Here is a 15,467-nt window from a genome sequence, read left to right as displayed (position 1 = left end):
GAGTAGCACTGTTCTGAAGAGCAGCTACTCAAACTCCAAAGGAGCATTTTTTTTCCCTTCTCTTTTCATTAAGCTCATAGTACTATAGATTGTTTATCCTTACTTTTAAGGCCCTATACTATTCCTACAGAGCACCAACAGAGTTCCACTCTTCCCCCATCCTTAATTCAGAAACCTCAACCAAAACCTACCCCTGAATATCTGGGAATACTCTACATGGATTACCACATCTGACCATTTTTTAGGGGGGGGGGGGTGGGCTCTTACGTAACACAGACTGGCTTTGAACCTGAGCTATTCCTGCCTCAGCCTGTTGAGTTCTGGAATTACAGCTGTGCACCACTGTGCCCATATTCCTTTTTTAATCTCACTCAATTAAAGCAGCCAATGTAAAGACCTAAGGTACCGCCTGTGTGGTATATGGTTCGTACTCAAATTTTAGACATCACTCCCCAACTTCCTATGCCCTTTAATCCCTTCTTCAATATTTGTTGCCTCTATTTGATTATTTGTACACACCTGATTTTGGTGTCTTCTTGGCTACTGAGTATTTTTGTTCCCCTCCCCATGAAATAAAAACCAAGTGAAATGTCTATGGATGGGAAAGGAGAGAGAATAATATTTGAGTGAGGTATGTTATTAGTAGAATATGGTCTAAACAGAGTGGCAAAGGTGAGTTAAAAATGAAGATGTCAGGCTGGGAAGGTGGCTCAGTGGTAGAGCGCATGCCTTGAATGCCAGAGGCCCTGGGTTCGATTCCTCAGCACCACATAAGCAAAAAGAAAAAAGCCAGAAGTGGTGCTGTGGCTCAAGTGGTAGAGCGCTAGCTTTGAGCTGAAGAGCTGAGGGACAGCGCCCAGGCCCAGAGTTCAGGCCCCATGACCGGAAATAAAAAAATAATAATAAAAATGAAGATGTCTGATGAGAGACTAGTAGTGTTTCCTCTTGAAGCCTTCATGGTCAGCAAACCCCTCTTGTCTTCCCTCAGTCCACTTGTCACTTGTTTTGTTACGCCTCTCCAACTTACATTTGATAAGCTTCACCACCTCCAGGTGTGAACTATTGGTCACCATGGTGCCGTTGACCTGTTTGAGAGACAAATATATATTGAGAAATACTGCTGGAAAAGGGGCTCTTTTTTGTCTGTAATGTCACTCTTGAGGAAGCCATTTCCCAAAGCTCCATTCACGTTTGCTCAAATTCACATTGAGTTTTTTCCTGTTCACATATGCCATGTGTTTTGCTCTAGCATTATCCTCTAAGTTTTCAGGGATAAAACTTATGTCATCAACTGTTCATTTCTTTCTTTTTTTTTCTTCTTTTTTTGTTGGTCATGGGGCGTGAACTCTGGGCCTGGGCACTATCCCTCAGCTCTTCAGCTCAAGGCTAGTGCTCTACTACTTGAGCCACAGCATCACTTCCAGTTTTCTGAGTGGTTTATTGGAGATAAGAGTCTCACAGAGTTTCCTGCCCAGGCTGGCTTTCAACAGTGATCCTCAGATCTCAGCCTCCCGAGTAGCTAGGATTATAGGCATGAGCCACTGACGCTGGACAACTGTTCATTTCTTTAGTCATTTTATTTATTTGGGTGTATGTTTTCCCAACCATTTATCTCACACACATGTATGTCAATTGGTCTGTGTGCTTCTTCATTATTAGAGGACTAGGCGTCTCTGCCTATAGGATTTCCTTAATGCTTCTAAGGACTCCAGGTTTCAAAGACAGACCTGAATAGGCAGGACAGATTTCAGTAGTTTTAAACAGGAAAAGACCCCAGGTCAGCACTATATGAAAGACTATCAGGCTGAGAATCTGAAGACAACTCCCTCTCAATTTTTGTCATCTGTAAAATGGGGCTAAAACCTATTCTAGAGTAAATGGACTCTGAATATGAGACTTTAAGACACCAGACTTAAGTTTCTTCATCTTCTTCTATGATGTTCCCTTGGTATAAACACCTGATTTGATGAGGGTTGGTATCAAAATAGAAGTTTGTAGAACAGGTCAAGGGCAGAAATGCTCCTGCATAACCTTCTTCCTCTTTTGTGAAGTAGATATTGGGACTACTTACTTTGATAATCCGGTCTCCTTCTTTCACACCTGCTTTCATAGCTGCACCTCCTGTAGGGAGAAGACCTGATCAGTAGAACCCCACAACTCCCCCCAAAGGCTACTGAATCTACAGCAGGGTCCCAGGGAAGAAGGGAAGACCATCCTCTTTGATACTTTATCTCATTTCTCTGTATGATGCAGATTAAATGCTAGGTGGACCTTCATTCTGCTCCAGAAACGGAATGGCTAGAGAAGCTAGAGAAGACTACATAAGGTCACATCTGCTATTATTCCTTCCATCTAGGTCACAGGCCAGACGTGTGACAGCCAGCCAAGATGAGAGGCAAACAGGGCTGAGAAGAATATGTATGCTTTATTTGAATGAGTCTAGTTATACCCCAAATTTTGATAATAGTAACTTACTATCCAGTAAAAAAAAAAAGATTACTGGATTAAATATAATTAGTAAAGTAGTAATTATTAAGAGCAATTTGGAGGCCAGGTACTGGTGACTCATGCTTGTAATCCTAATTACTCAGAAGGCTGTGATAAGGTTAGTGGTTCAAAGCCAGCCTGGGCTGAAAAGCCCATGAGGCTCTATCTCCAATTAGACTCCAAGAAGACAGAAATGGAGCAGTTACTCAAGTGGGAGAGTGCTAGCCTTGAGCAAAAAGAGCTCAGGAACAGCATCCAGGACCATAGTTCAAGCCCCAAGACAAGAAGAAGAAAGAAGAGGAGGAATAGAAGAGGAGGAAGAGATTAAGAGTTTTCAAAATGGTGGTTCTTAAGCTTGAGAAGTTCATAAAGATGTCCTAAAGTCTCATATCATTAAAGATATTAACCCCTCTGTACACCTTAACACTAACAATAAAATTATATTTAAAAAGATACTGATATTGGGGCTGGGAAGGTGGCTTAGTGGTAGAGTGCTTGCCTTGCATGCATAAGGCCCTGGGTTCAATTCCTCAGCACTACATAAGCAGAAAAAGCCGGAAGTGGCGCTGTGGCTCAAGTGGTAATGCGCTAGCCTTGAGCTGAAGAGCTGAGGGACAGTGCCTAGGCCTAGAGTTCAGGCCCTACGACTCGCAAAAAAAAAAAAAAAAAAAAAGATATCAATATAGTGTTTTAAAAAAAGAATTATAAACTATGTATAGTTTCTCCCTTAGAAATGGACCAGATTTAGGGTTTCTGATGATAGGTAAGAGGTGTGAAGATCATGTTTTTTTGTTGTTGTTGTTTTGCAGTGGGCCTGGGCCCTGTCCCTGAGCTCTTCAGCTCAAGGCGAGAACTCCACCACTTGAGCCACAGCGCCATTTCCAGTTTTCTGGTGGTTAATTGGAGATAAGAGTCTCACAGACTTTCCTGCCTGGGCTGGCTTTGAACAGTGATGCTCAGATCTCAGCCTCCTTAGTAGTTAGGATTACAGGTCTGAGCCATTGGCACCCGGCAGACCATATTTTTTATATTTTCAGGTTCTTGATTTTTTGAGTGTTTTTGACCACTATGTATTTTTAAATGGCTTACATGCCTAACTTAATTTATATTCAGGAAGCACAAGAAAAATCTACAGCTGAAACGAGTTGTGAAAAGCATAAAAAGATTTTGTAAACATTCCTCATGATGATCAATTAAATCTGGTAAATTGTAGTCATCTGATCAAAACAAAATTCCTGTAAGCATATCTAGATGTTTCAAGTATATAAAGGAAAAGAATGCAGCAATGACTACATTCCAATTTGGCTTTTCAATACAGGATTCAAGATTCTCCTTGTCTAAAAAGAGCTACTTATGAAAGAGTTTGCAACACACAGTCATGTAAAAGTCAGACTAGAACTATCTTGCTAGAATATATAATATACAAGGTACTTCCAATAGCTTAAGTGACTTTAAAAAGTATATCCCTGGTGATTCAATACTTCTGGGCAGGAGCAAGGATTTCAATTATCCTATGGCCTTAGTAATTATATACACAGAACACAGACTATATTTTGAGAAACAGTGAATAATCTAGTATGTGGATAAGACAGTACGAACTGCTTTATTACTCTTATGATTTCAATGCCAACCAAATGAAGTCTCTTCCACTTTCCTTCCCCAAACACAAACACATGCACAAACACTCCAAGGCCTACATTTTATTGCAAGTTATTTTTTTGTTCTCTTTTCTCTGGGTCTAACTCTGCTCAGCCTAAGTGGAGGGGGAAAGTTAAGGGGAGCTGAATCCACACTTCATTGGAGGGGATCCCAGACTTTCTGTATCTAATAGACCGCAGAGGCAAAGTACAAGTTATTGGCAGTCCCACTAGCTGTCTCATCCTAGTCCAGGAATCCTGAAAAACAAGGAAAGCAAAGAATAAAACTATAATTTCAAGCTATACCCTAGGATATGAAAAACAAACCTCTCACTGGTAAAAGTTAGTACCTAAATATAAGAAGTCATAATGATTTGCATTCTTATATAGCCCACACATCTTGTTTTGGTCAAATATTTGAAATTCTCTTTACTTTTCCCTTAAAATATACATTAAGTATATTTTCCTTTTTCCTCTTATCCCTAGGGTAAAATGCCAGCCTTCGCCCTGCCTTTTCCTGTATTCTACATGCCCAGCCTATGATGCTCCGTATCTCTAGCCCTATCCCATTTGCTATACTATAGTTCACCTCTTTTAGGTATACCTACTTTATACTCTCCCTCCTAATTGTCATCTTTACGGAATCTAGTGATTAGTTAGTTAGTGATTAGTTAGTACGGAATCTAGTGATTGTTAGTATAATGATTCTATTAGTTGGCACAGAACAGAGCTATGACTATTCACCACCCTGCTCTACATAGCTGGTCACATAATGGATTTAATGGATTTGTCCATGAAAATGGAATCCCACTCTTCACTCTTCTCACCAAATTCCTATTCTGCTGATCTGTTTTTCATTTTTGTGTTTCAGACTACCCCTGAAATCTTGTTTTTCTTAAAAGGGTTTCCTAAAGTGATGAGGAGGGAAATGACTATGCTTGGAACCCCAAACTACCAAATACGTTTCCAAATGTTTCATTTGACATAATGTCCAACAAACATAATTTATCCTTCGGTAATTTATTACTTGAAGTGGATTGATCGCAAATATGTTCTAAGACTATTTGGACCCATGTGACTAGGTCAAATGTAAACCTAAAAGAAAGTAACCATGTGTACTTTTAGCTACATAATGTAAAGGTAAGTAGGAAAGAAGACAGCCTTTGATTCCTCTATGACAACATAAACCTAGTATAAGGCATTCTCTTTGATGGCATCTAGGCATCGGCTGTTCAGTTCATTTTCCAATTTCCAACTGAGGAAGCAGCTATGAAATGGCTCAGCATTTCAGAATTTCCCCCAGACATCTGTAGGGACAAGCCTTACAGTAATTCATTCCTGCCCCTCAGGGCTCCCCAAAGCACACACTCTCCAAGTCTAGCACTTTCAACATACAATGTGCCTTCAAAGAACCACTGTGGACAGGAGGAATGCAGCACTCACCAGGCCGTACAGATTGTACCAGGACAATGCGATCCCCACTGACTGTGAAGCCAAAGCCATGCTGGTCCTTTTGGATGATGACACAGCGCTGAACAAGACCTGGTGAGAAGGAGAGATTAGGCCAGCAGCCTCAGGAAGCACCCAGCTCTGTTTCTTTTTCTTAAGTCTTATATACAAGCAAATAAAATTTACACTGAAATTCCATCTTGTATCAGCCAGAATAGCAGTCATCAATAAAATAACAACAAATGTTGACAAGATGCAGGAGGAACCAGGCACCAGTGGCTCATGCCTGTAATCCTAGCTACTTAAGAGTCTGATATCTGAGGATCGTGGTTCAAAGCCAGCCTGGGCAGAAAAGTCCATGAGACTCTTATTTCCAATTAACCATCAGAAAACTGGAAGTGGCACTGTAGCTCAAGCTGCAGAGTACTTGCCTTGAGCTGAAGAGATCAGGGACAGTGCCCAGACCCAGAGTTCAAGCCCCATGACAGATCAAGAAGAAAAAAGAAACAAAGGTTATGACTACCAATTGTTTCCACCCCTGTGAACATTTGTCATCCACTGTACACAAGAATACTGTAATGGCTCAAGCACGGACTCCAGAGTTAAAATAGAACTAATTCTAAATCCTGATCTGTCAACAAGTGTGTGAAGTTAGACAAGTTTCCTAGCTCTTCTGTACCTCAACAGTTTCATCAGTAAAATAAAGATAATAAAACCCACTTTCTAGTTTGATGTAAGGAGGCAGTTGGTATGGGACTCATGCCCAAAACACATTATGTACTGCATGAATGTACACCTCTCTATCTACACTGATGCTCAAGAAGGTAGTTACCTGTTGTCTCTGAGGTGTCAGAGGGCTGGCGATGGTGGGAAGGGGACTTGCGTTCAGATGTGGAATCTCCCAGAGAAGACAGGCTACTTAACCTGCAGAGTAAGAAAACCACATCAGTGAGCTGGGCAGGGAGAAACCAGTATTAGGATGCTCTATTGAAAAGGGCCCTGAGTCTTGGACAATGAGACCCTGACCCGCCCACCTTTCAGCCTACTCCAACTGATAGGTACTTAGCTGAGTCTGTGCTGCTGACACTACCACCTATCTGGAATCCTAGTCTGCAGAGAAAGCACGATTTCTTTAATACTCAACAGGTTATGAAAGGAAACGGTCCTTCTCAGAGTCTGATGACAAAGAGACAATTGCAAGAGGGGGATATGCATATATACACACATTTGTTGGGTCTTACCAGGCTGCAATGGGGCTGATGGAACACAACGGAGCAGCAGAGAAAATGAATGCAAGAAAAAGGCAGGGAAAAAACAAACAAGCAAAAAGCTAGTTAGTTTTAGGTGATGATTTGCAAAAGGAAGGAGGGAAGGACACAGTGGGTCAGACATTCAGAAGCCTTCATGAGCATAGCAGAACACTAGATTGGCTATAGCAGAAACAAACTCCTCTATTTTATTTACTTATTGACTATTACTAGATTGTGCTGGTACTGGGGCTTGAACTCAGGGTCTTGAGCTCTTGCTCTGCTTTTTTTACTCACAGCTGCATGCTACCACTTGAGCCGTATCTCATTTCAGCTTTTTGCTAGTTAATTCGATTTGTCTGCCCAGGATGGCTTTAAACCTCAGCCTTCAGATCTCAGCCTCCTGAGTAGCTAAGATTACAGGTGTCAGCCACTAGTGCCTGACTTAGACTCCTCATTTCAGTTTCATTTTTTTATCCCTCAAAATTCCAACTTTCCAAAATGGCAGTCTCCTAGATAGCAACTGGGTATTTAGTACTAACTTATAGTATAACTGGTAACGTCCACATTTTTTCTTTTTTCTTCTGCTTTTAAATAGAAAACAAAGGAAGCGATAGCTCAAGCCTCTGAAAATTCCATTTATCTTTTGTGTACCCATGGGAGAACAGGCATCTGATCTGTTATGTTTGGTGGTAATATATACAACCCTATAATCAGCCCCGTTCCCATCGCTGACCTGAGGCATCTTGCTTACAAACTATTGAAGAGCCTAAAACCTCAATGTACCATAAGACCATCAGCCGATCATTGCTTGATCTCTTAATTAGGACCCCTATAGAAAGAGAAAAAACTAAATTCACTGCTGGAGCCCTCCTTTTTAGAAAAGTACACAAGTTGCCAGTTCCTGAATCATAGCTGTTGCCTCTCAAAAAAGAAACAATTCCTATCCTATTTCTAACTACAGAAAATTACTTAAATAGAAGATTACTGATGGACCCACCATGTGTAATGGTAAAGCGTTGGAAATTTTATATATATGTGTGTATAAATGTATATATATGTGTGTATATACATTCACAAAAGGTGACTGGCTGAGTATATTGTTTTGTATCAATGTAATGACAGAACCTGGCCACATAAAGCAACTTGGAAGTACTTTATAAATGATAAGGAAAAATCTCCACGATATGTTAAGGGGAAAAAAGCATGACATAGAATTATCTAGATAGGGGCTGGGAAGGTGGCTCAGTGGTAGAGCGCTTGCCTTGCATGCATGATGCCCTGGGTTCGATTCCTCAGCACCACATAAGCAAAAAGAAAAAAAGCCGGAAGTGGCGCTGTGGCTCAAGTGGTAGAGCGCTAGCCTTAAGCTGAAATGCTGAGGGACAGTGCTCAGGCCCAGAGTTCAGGCCCCGCGACTGGACCCCCCCCCAAAAAAAAAGAATTATGTAGATATACAAAACTGAAGATAAAAGAGGAAGTAATTTGTTTAGATATATTTTTATATTTGCTTATGCAAAAGATTTAATATATCATTGGAAGGAAACAAACAAATATAACACTGGCTGTCTCTGAGGAAGAAAGTAGATGGCTAGAGCATGGGGATGAAACTTCATTATTTTCTCTTTTGTAGTTTGAAAATTCTAAACCGCTGGGTGTCAATGGCTCACATCTGTACTGTAATCCTAGCTACTGAGAAGACTGAGATTTGAAAATCACAATTCAAAGACAACCTGGGCAGGAAAGTCTGTGAGAATCTTATCTCCAATTAACCACTCAAAAGAAGTGGAGCTGTGGCTCAAGTGGTAGAGTGCTAGTGTTAAGGGAAAAAAAATGCTCAGGGACAGCATCTAGGCCTTGAGTTCAAGCTTAGGACTCTCTTTCTCTCTGAACCATGTAGAGATACAACTTTTTCAAAAATCAAATTAAAATACAAAGGAGGTGATTTTTCTTTCCCCTCAGAATGGTTATTACCCTCTTACCTGGACAGGTGAGACTGCTTTTTACTGGCCGAACTTTGGGTCAGAGACAGAAGGATACCAGGAAAGAGAATGTAGGACCCAGGAAGGAGCAATGTGGGGAAAGGAGGAACAAAGAAAACAAAATGACATAAACTGGACAAGCCACTGGAGATGGCTGATACAAAACAAAACCACAATAGAGCTAAGACAAACCCAGGGGTAGAAACAGACCACAATATAGTAATGAGCTTACTAAAATGTAAATTTAACCAGGCCATTTATTGTTTAATAATAATTTCCTCTTTTCCTTATTTGTGCACATGAGCGTGTGTGTGTGTGTGTGTGTGTATGCGCGTGCGCATGCGTGCATGTTAGTCCTGGGCCTTGAACTCAGGGCCTGGGTCCTGTACCTGCTCTTTTTTGCTCAAGGATAGCATGTTACTATTTCAACCACAGCTACATTTCCAGCTTTTTGGTGGTTAATTGGAAGTAAGAATATCATAGGCTTTCCTTCCTAGGCTAACTTGGAATCATAATCTTCAGATCCCAGCCTCTTGAGTAGCTAGGATTATAGGAATGTGTCACTGGTGCCTGATTGCTGCTTAAAATCTTTTGTCTCAGCTAGGCATTGGTGGCTCATGCCAATAATCCTAGCTACTTAGGAGGCTGAGATCTGAGGATTGCAGTTCAAAACCAGGCTGGATAGGAAAGTCTGTGAGTCTCTTATATTGAATTAACCACTCAAAAGCCAGAAGTTGAGCTATGGCTCAAATGGTAATTTTATGCTAGCCTTGAGCAAAAGAGCTCAGGGACAGGGACCAGGCCCTGAGTTCAAGCCCCATGACCACCACCATAACCAAGAACAAAATCTAGTCTCTCATTGTACTCAAGAGAAAGGTAGTCCTCTTTCTAAACTAGACCATTAGCCACAGCATCTCACAGAATATATCTAGCGGGACAGCCCAGTGTCGGGTCAGCATTTCTCTGATGGCTTTCACAGCTCTCAGACCTAGTCTTCCTGAAGTACAAATACCCAATGGGAAATCCTTGCCTGGACAAGGCTGGAATGTCTGTGAAGGTGGAGATGGTCTTGTTGCTCAGTGTCCTCAGTGTCTGACACAGCAGGATTAGAGTTTATTCCCATTTTTAAATGCACAGAGAGGTTAAATAAAAGTAACATGTATATAATGTTGGTCTGACTTAAAATCTGTGCTCCTAAGTGAAAAAGTATTTACAATATGTGCCCATAACATGCATAGTATATAATACATATCACATGTTCACATACATATGCCACATATAAACACATACAATATACATACATGTTTACAATATGTGCATACAAAATGTATAATGCATGTAAAGTTTTAGTCGGGTCAAGAAAAGGATAGGCTGAGCTAGATCTTCATGAGTTTGGGACAAAGAAATATTCCTGAGTCCCTCAAAATCCAGGAAAAGAGCCATGCTGCCCAGACCCTTGCTCCAGATAAAGTCCATACTTTAAACCCTGACCTATATTACTACTTACTAGTTGGTTTCCCTTATTTCCTCTGTGTGTGTGTGTGTGTGTGTGTGTGTGTGTGTGTGTGTGTGTGTGTGTGTGTGTGTGTGTGTGTGTGTGTGTGTGTGTGTGTGTGTGTTGGTACTGGGGCTTGAGCTCAAGACTTCATGTGTTCTCTCTTTGCTTCTTTGCTTAAGGCTGGCACTCTACACTTGAGCCACTCTTCCAGACACTCCTCAGCTTTCTTTCCTGTTGGTTACTTGGAGAGAAGAGTCTCTTGGATTTTTCTGCCTGGGCTTCAAACCTCGACTTCAAATCTCAATCTCCAGCACGGTTAGGAATACAGGTGTAAGCCAGCAGTGCCCAGCTCCACTGTGGAGTTTTAAGTAGGCTCTTCTAGAATCCTAATTTCCCATGAACTCAGCTTTTAGGTAAGATCTCTCTATGGTTTGAGACTCTCAAACAGTGCCTCCATGGCCTACACATTCCTGTGGTAAGGGCTGTGAGGAGAAAGAGCTTGTATAGACAACCTCTGCTGATGTACAAATGTCAGCTCTCCCATCCTCAACTTGGGGGTGGACAAATGGAGTACAGCCAATTAAAAAAAAATTTTGTGCTAGGAATGTGGCTTAGTGGTAGAGTGCTTGCCTAGCATGCATGGAGCCCTGGGTTCAATTCCTCAGTACCGCATAAATAGAAAAGGCTGGAAGTGGCGTTGTGGCTTAAGTGGATGAGTACTAGCCTTGAGCAAAAGGAGCTCAGGGACAGCACCCAGGCCCAGAATTCAAATGCCAGGACTTCCAAAAAGAAGAAACGAAAAGAACAAAAAAGGGCTGGGAAGGTGGCTCAGTGGTAGAGCACTTGCCTTGCATGCCTGAGGTCATGGGTTCGATTCCTCAGCACCATATAAGCAAAAAGAAAAAAGCCGGAAGTGGCACTGTGGCTCAAGTGGTAGAGCGCTAGCCTTGAGCTGAAGAGCTGAGGGACAGTGCCCAGGCCCAGAGTTCAGGGCCCACAACTGGACCCCCTCCCCACCCAAAAAAAAGAAAAGGAAAGAACAAAAAAGAAAAAGAAATAAAATTGTAGTATTTTTAACATTGGGTTAAATGCAATATATCAATTGTATGTATGTGTAAATGTATAACTCCTGGACTTGAACCCAGGGCCTGGGAGCTGTCTCTGAACTTTTTTTTTTTGCCCAAGGCTAAAGCTGCACCACTTCAGCCATAATACTACTTCTGGCTTTTTTTTTGCTGGTTAATTAGAGGTAAAGAGTCTCATGGACTTTCTTGCCTGGGCTGGTTTCCAACCACAATTCTCAGATCTCAGCCTCCTGAGTAACTAGGATAACAGGCTTGAGCCACTACTGCCTGGCTTCAAATATTTTTGCCTTTGACTACTAGATGGATTGTATATTATACAGTCACTTGTATCCTATTTCTATTAGATAGCATTGGCCTGCTTTCTTAGTCATAGATAAAATTACCTGTTTAGAGAGATCTGTTCATCTTTCTAATGGTATGATCTTCAGCACTTCTAGCCAAAGAAAACTAGAAGTTCACTCAGTCGTTCCTCCAGTAACTTGTCTCCAACAGCACTTGTTATATGCATGCCAAGCACCCCGGATATAGTTGTCAACTAGTCTCCCTTGTTTGTTGACTGTGACCTCCTGAAGGATGGAGGTACACCAAATTTACCTATTTCACAGTGAGTGGAGTGGCAGCCATCTTCAGTAATTATCAGAGAACAAGCCAATACTGCTCTGCATTATGCATCCTTCTTTTCACTCCAAACTCAATACCTCACCAGCCTCCCTGCCTCTATCGGCACAGAATCACATGAGTTTAGCATCATCTGTCACATATTCTTTTGAAAAGGCTCAGTGCAATGCCTGGACTGTGCCTAGAAATTAAAACTGATATTAATGAGTATCACGTGGAGTTAGAATGAGTTTGCATCTTTGAGGGCAAATTATTTACCCTTTGTGAATCTTACTAGCTATCTATCCTTCAGGTCTATTTTAAGAATTCATGGGGTAGGAATGGAGTTGGGGAAATGGCTTAAGTGGTAGAGTGTCTATCTAGCAAGAGCTAGACTCTAATTTCAAACTCCAGTGCACGCACACATGTACATGCACATGCACATGCTCTCTCTCTCTTACACACACACACATATACGCACAAACACGTTATAAGGTCCAAAGATTAACATAATTAGTAAGCCTCTGCCAAAATAATAACCTGCTTTGCAACACAAAATATATAAGCTTTGAGTATCTATAGATAACTTATAGATCTCCAAAGAGATGATTCATTGTTGATTATCATATTTATTTCATATTTACTTATTTTTGTCAACATCCTCTACCTTTAAAAAAAAAACCTTTAAAAAAAGAAAGATTAATATCTCAAGACAGAAGTGTAGATGAGGTGTGGTGGCAGAGGCTGGGGCATAATGGTGTACCCTGCCTACAATCCCAGCTACTCAGAAGGATCTTGTTTAGAGGTTGGTCCCAGGCAAAAGTGAGACCTTATCTGAAAAAAAAAAAAAAGGTGGCAGGGGTGGGAGGTGGGGGAGGACGGGGGACTGACAGCATGGCTTAAGTGGCAGAGCACCTGCCTAACAAGTGTGAAGCTCTAAGTTTAAATCTTACTACAGAAAGGGAGTGGGGGAGGATGCAGAGACCAGGAGACATGGATATTAGTGCTAATTCTGTAATTCAGTATCTGTGAAATTGGACAACATAAAGCAAGTTCCAAGAAGATCCAAGATCTGACTAGGATGGTGCTGGTGGTGGGCAAAGCCCTGTGTTGAGGATCGCCAAGGCTGCTGCATCAGAAGGGAAGGTAAAGCCATGTCAGAAAGAGTAAGAATGCAGCTTAGACATCAGAGTTCTACACCAACTCTCCCTTTTTGTATACTTTTGAAAAAAGAGAACAAAATTATACATAATAAGTATTTAATGTTACAGGCAATCATTTAATCTTTACAAGAACCTGGTGAGGTAACATTGCTATTTTCCTCCACAGGTGAGGAAAATGAGATTGAGAGAAGTTAAATAAATTGCCTAAGGTCACACAGATATTAGTATCAGGATATGGCCTCTAGCGTGCTTACAATAAAGTCTTCTCTTCTTCCACGGCACTTTGTCATCTCTACAATGAGGGTCTGAGCTAGATCATCCTTTCTTATTCTAACACTGAATGATTCTTTCTTCCTCGTGAATTTTCTTCAGTATGTCTGATCTTTCTTTGTATTCAGGAAGCGATCAGGAAAAACTAAATTTGACCTGGAAAGATTCTTCTTACAGAATAAAGGCAGGCTGTGGCTGTTTTTTTTTTTTTTTCCCTGTGGGCAGCACACACAGGCAGAGGGTGCTGGGGTGATAATGGATGGAAATGAGTGCTGGAAGCCTCAGGAAAGAGGAGAGAGGTACACTAAAGAAGCTCAGCTGGGTTTAGAATAGCACCCCAACAAGGTTTGTAAGGATGTGATCTCATCAACTCATCACTGAACAGTCTCCAGACCTCCAGGAGGCTAAACAGATGGGAGTTAAGAAACACAGCATTGGTGGGCCCTGATGGCTCATGCCTATAATCCTAGCTACTTAAGAAAGTAGGCCTCGAGGAACATCATTCAAAGGCAGCCCAGATAGGAAAGTCTATGAGACTCTTTTTTTTTTTTTTTTTTTTTTGGTCCGGTCGTGGGGCCTGGACTCTGGGCCTGGGTGCTGTCCCTCAGCTCTTCAGCTCAAGGCTAGCACTCTACCACTTGAGCCACAGCGCCACTTCCGGTTTTTTTTCCTGCTTATGTGGTGCTGAGGAATTGAACCCAGGGCCTCAAGTATGCAAGGCAAGCACTCTACCACTGAGCCACCTTCCCAGCCCCTATGAGACTCTTATCTCCAATTAAGGACCAAAAAAGCCAAAGTGGAGCGCTCAAGTGGCAGAGCACTAGCTTTAAGCACAAAAGCTCAGAGACAGTGACTAGGCACAAAGTTCAAGCCCTAGGATCAACACCCAAATAAACAAAAAAACCCATGAAGAATGAAAGTCTGAAGCCAAGTGCTGAAGGCTCATGACTATAACCCTAGCTACTCAAAAGGTTGAGATCCAAGGACCACTGCTCAGTGTCAGTCCAAACAAACGAGATGCTTATCTCCAATTGACCAGGAAAAAGCTAGAAGTGAAGGCATGGCTCAAGTTGTAGAGTGCCAGCAATGAGCTTTTCTAACCCAAGTGAGAGAATGAATGCCTGTCCCAGGATTAAAAATTTAGGAGGTTTGGATATAAGGGGTCTCAATCTATAGGCGGAGTATTTCTTTTCTTTTCTGATGGTACTTAGATTTACATTCAGGGCCTTGAACAATCTACTATGAACCATGTTCTGAGCCCTGGAACAGGATTTAAATGGTAGAGGTAGCTCTGGGTCTTTGCCATATTATTATCAATATGTGATGGTGGTTGTGGTATTGAATACCTCTAAGCCTCAGTTTTTACAAGAACAAGGTGGGAAGAACAAGCTTTGTATTAAAGTAATTATTTGTTATCCTAAAATCCTAAATGATCCTAAAATCATTAAAAGGTATACTGTCTTCACCTAGCATTTTCCTAAAAAGATAATATTTTTCTGAAGGATAGCTTCCTAAAGAGAGTAACATCTTAAACATTAACTTTCAAAAGACCAGGCCTCCTCAAATTAAAGCATACACTGCTTTATGCCTAACATAAATGGAATTACTGTTTGACTCAATTTTTTGCTATTAGCATGAATAAAGGATAGGCCATAACAGATAACTCAGAATAATGGCCAATCCATGATGTCATCATTTCACTTTGATAGGAAAGTACTGAGTTAGAGTTAGAAAAATAATTAGTTTATGATTTTAACTGCTGAGTATAAACCACATAATGAATAACTTGTGGAGGTAATGTGAGATTGCAGTAAAATGATTGTTTTTCTCTGCAATCCTCTTCCTGCCTCAGGACCCTACAGTCTTTCTTTATTGAGTTGCCTGCATGCAGATAGATATAAACAAAGCCTGAGCCACCAACGGTGATGTTGGGAGGGAAGACACCCCTCCCTATTTTTAATTGGTGACTTCAAGGTGCCTGCCACAAGTAGAATGTGGGTTGGTGGGAGAGGTTCTTACCCAGCAGGTATTCCTATTCTAATTCTCTAAAGA

At 41.3% G+C, this 15,467-nt stretch overlaps 1 protein-coding gene across 8 annotated transcripts in view; it reads right to left on the bottom strand.

The window, feature by feature from the left end:
* Positions 1–15,467, bottom strand: part of Arhgef11 (Rho guanine nucleotide exchange factor 11) — a 105,180-nt gene that overhangs the window by 43,671 nt on the left and 46,042 nt on the right. For all 8 annotated transcript variants that reach the window (XM_042681691.1, XM_042681692.1, XM_042681694.1 and 5 more), the window contains exons 2-5: positions 6,406–6,497; positions 5,568–5,666; positions 2,072–2,121; positions 1,028–1,085 (exon numbers count right to left, since the gene is read on the bottom strand). In XM_042681691.1, coding sequence (XP_042537625.1) covers positions 1,028–1,085; positions 2,072–2,121; positions 5,568–5,666; positions 6,406–6,497 — 299 coding nt within the window. The remainder of the gene's footprint in view (positions 1–1,027; positions 1,086–2,071; positions 2,122–5,567; positions 5,667–6,405; positions 6,498–15,467) is intronic.

Source organism: Dipodomys spectabilis, unplaced genomic scaffold (assembly GCF_019054845.1).
Source record: "Dipodomys spectabilis isolate Male_0828 unplaced genomic scaffold, ASM1905484v1 ptg000069l, whole genome shotgun sequence".
Taxonomy (NCBI): domain Eukaryota; kingdom Metazoa; phylum Chordata; class Mammalia; order Rodentia; family Heteromyidae; genus Dipodomys; species Dipodomys spectabilis.
Note: the sequence above shows the minus strand (reverse complement) of the source record. Positions and strands in the feature narration are given on the sequence as shown.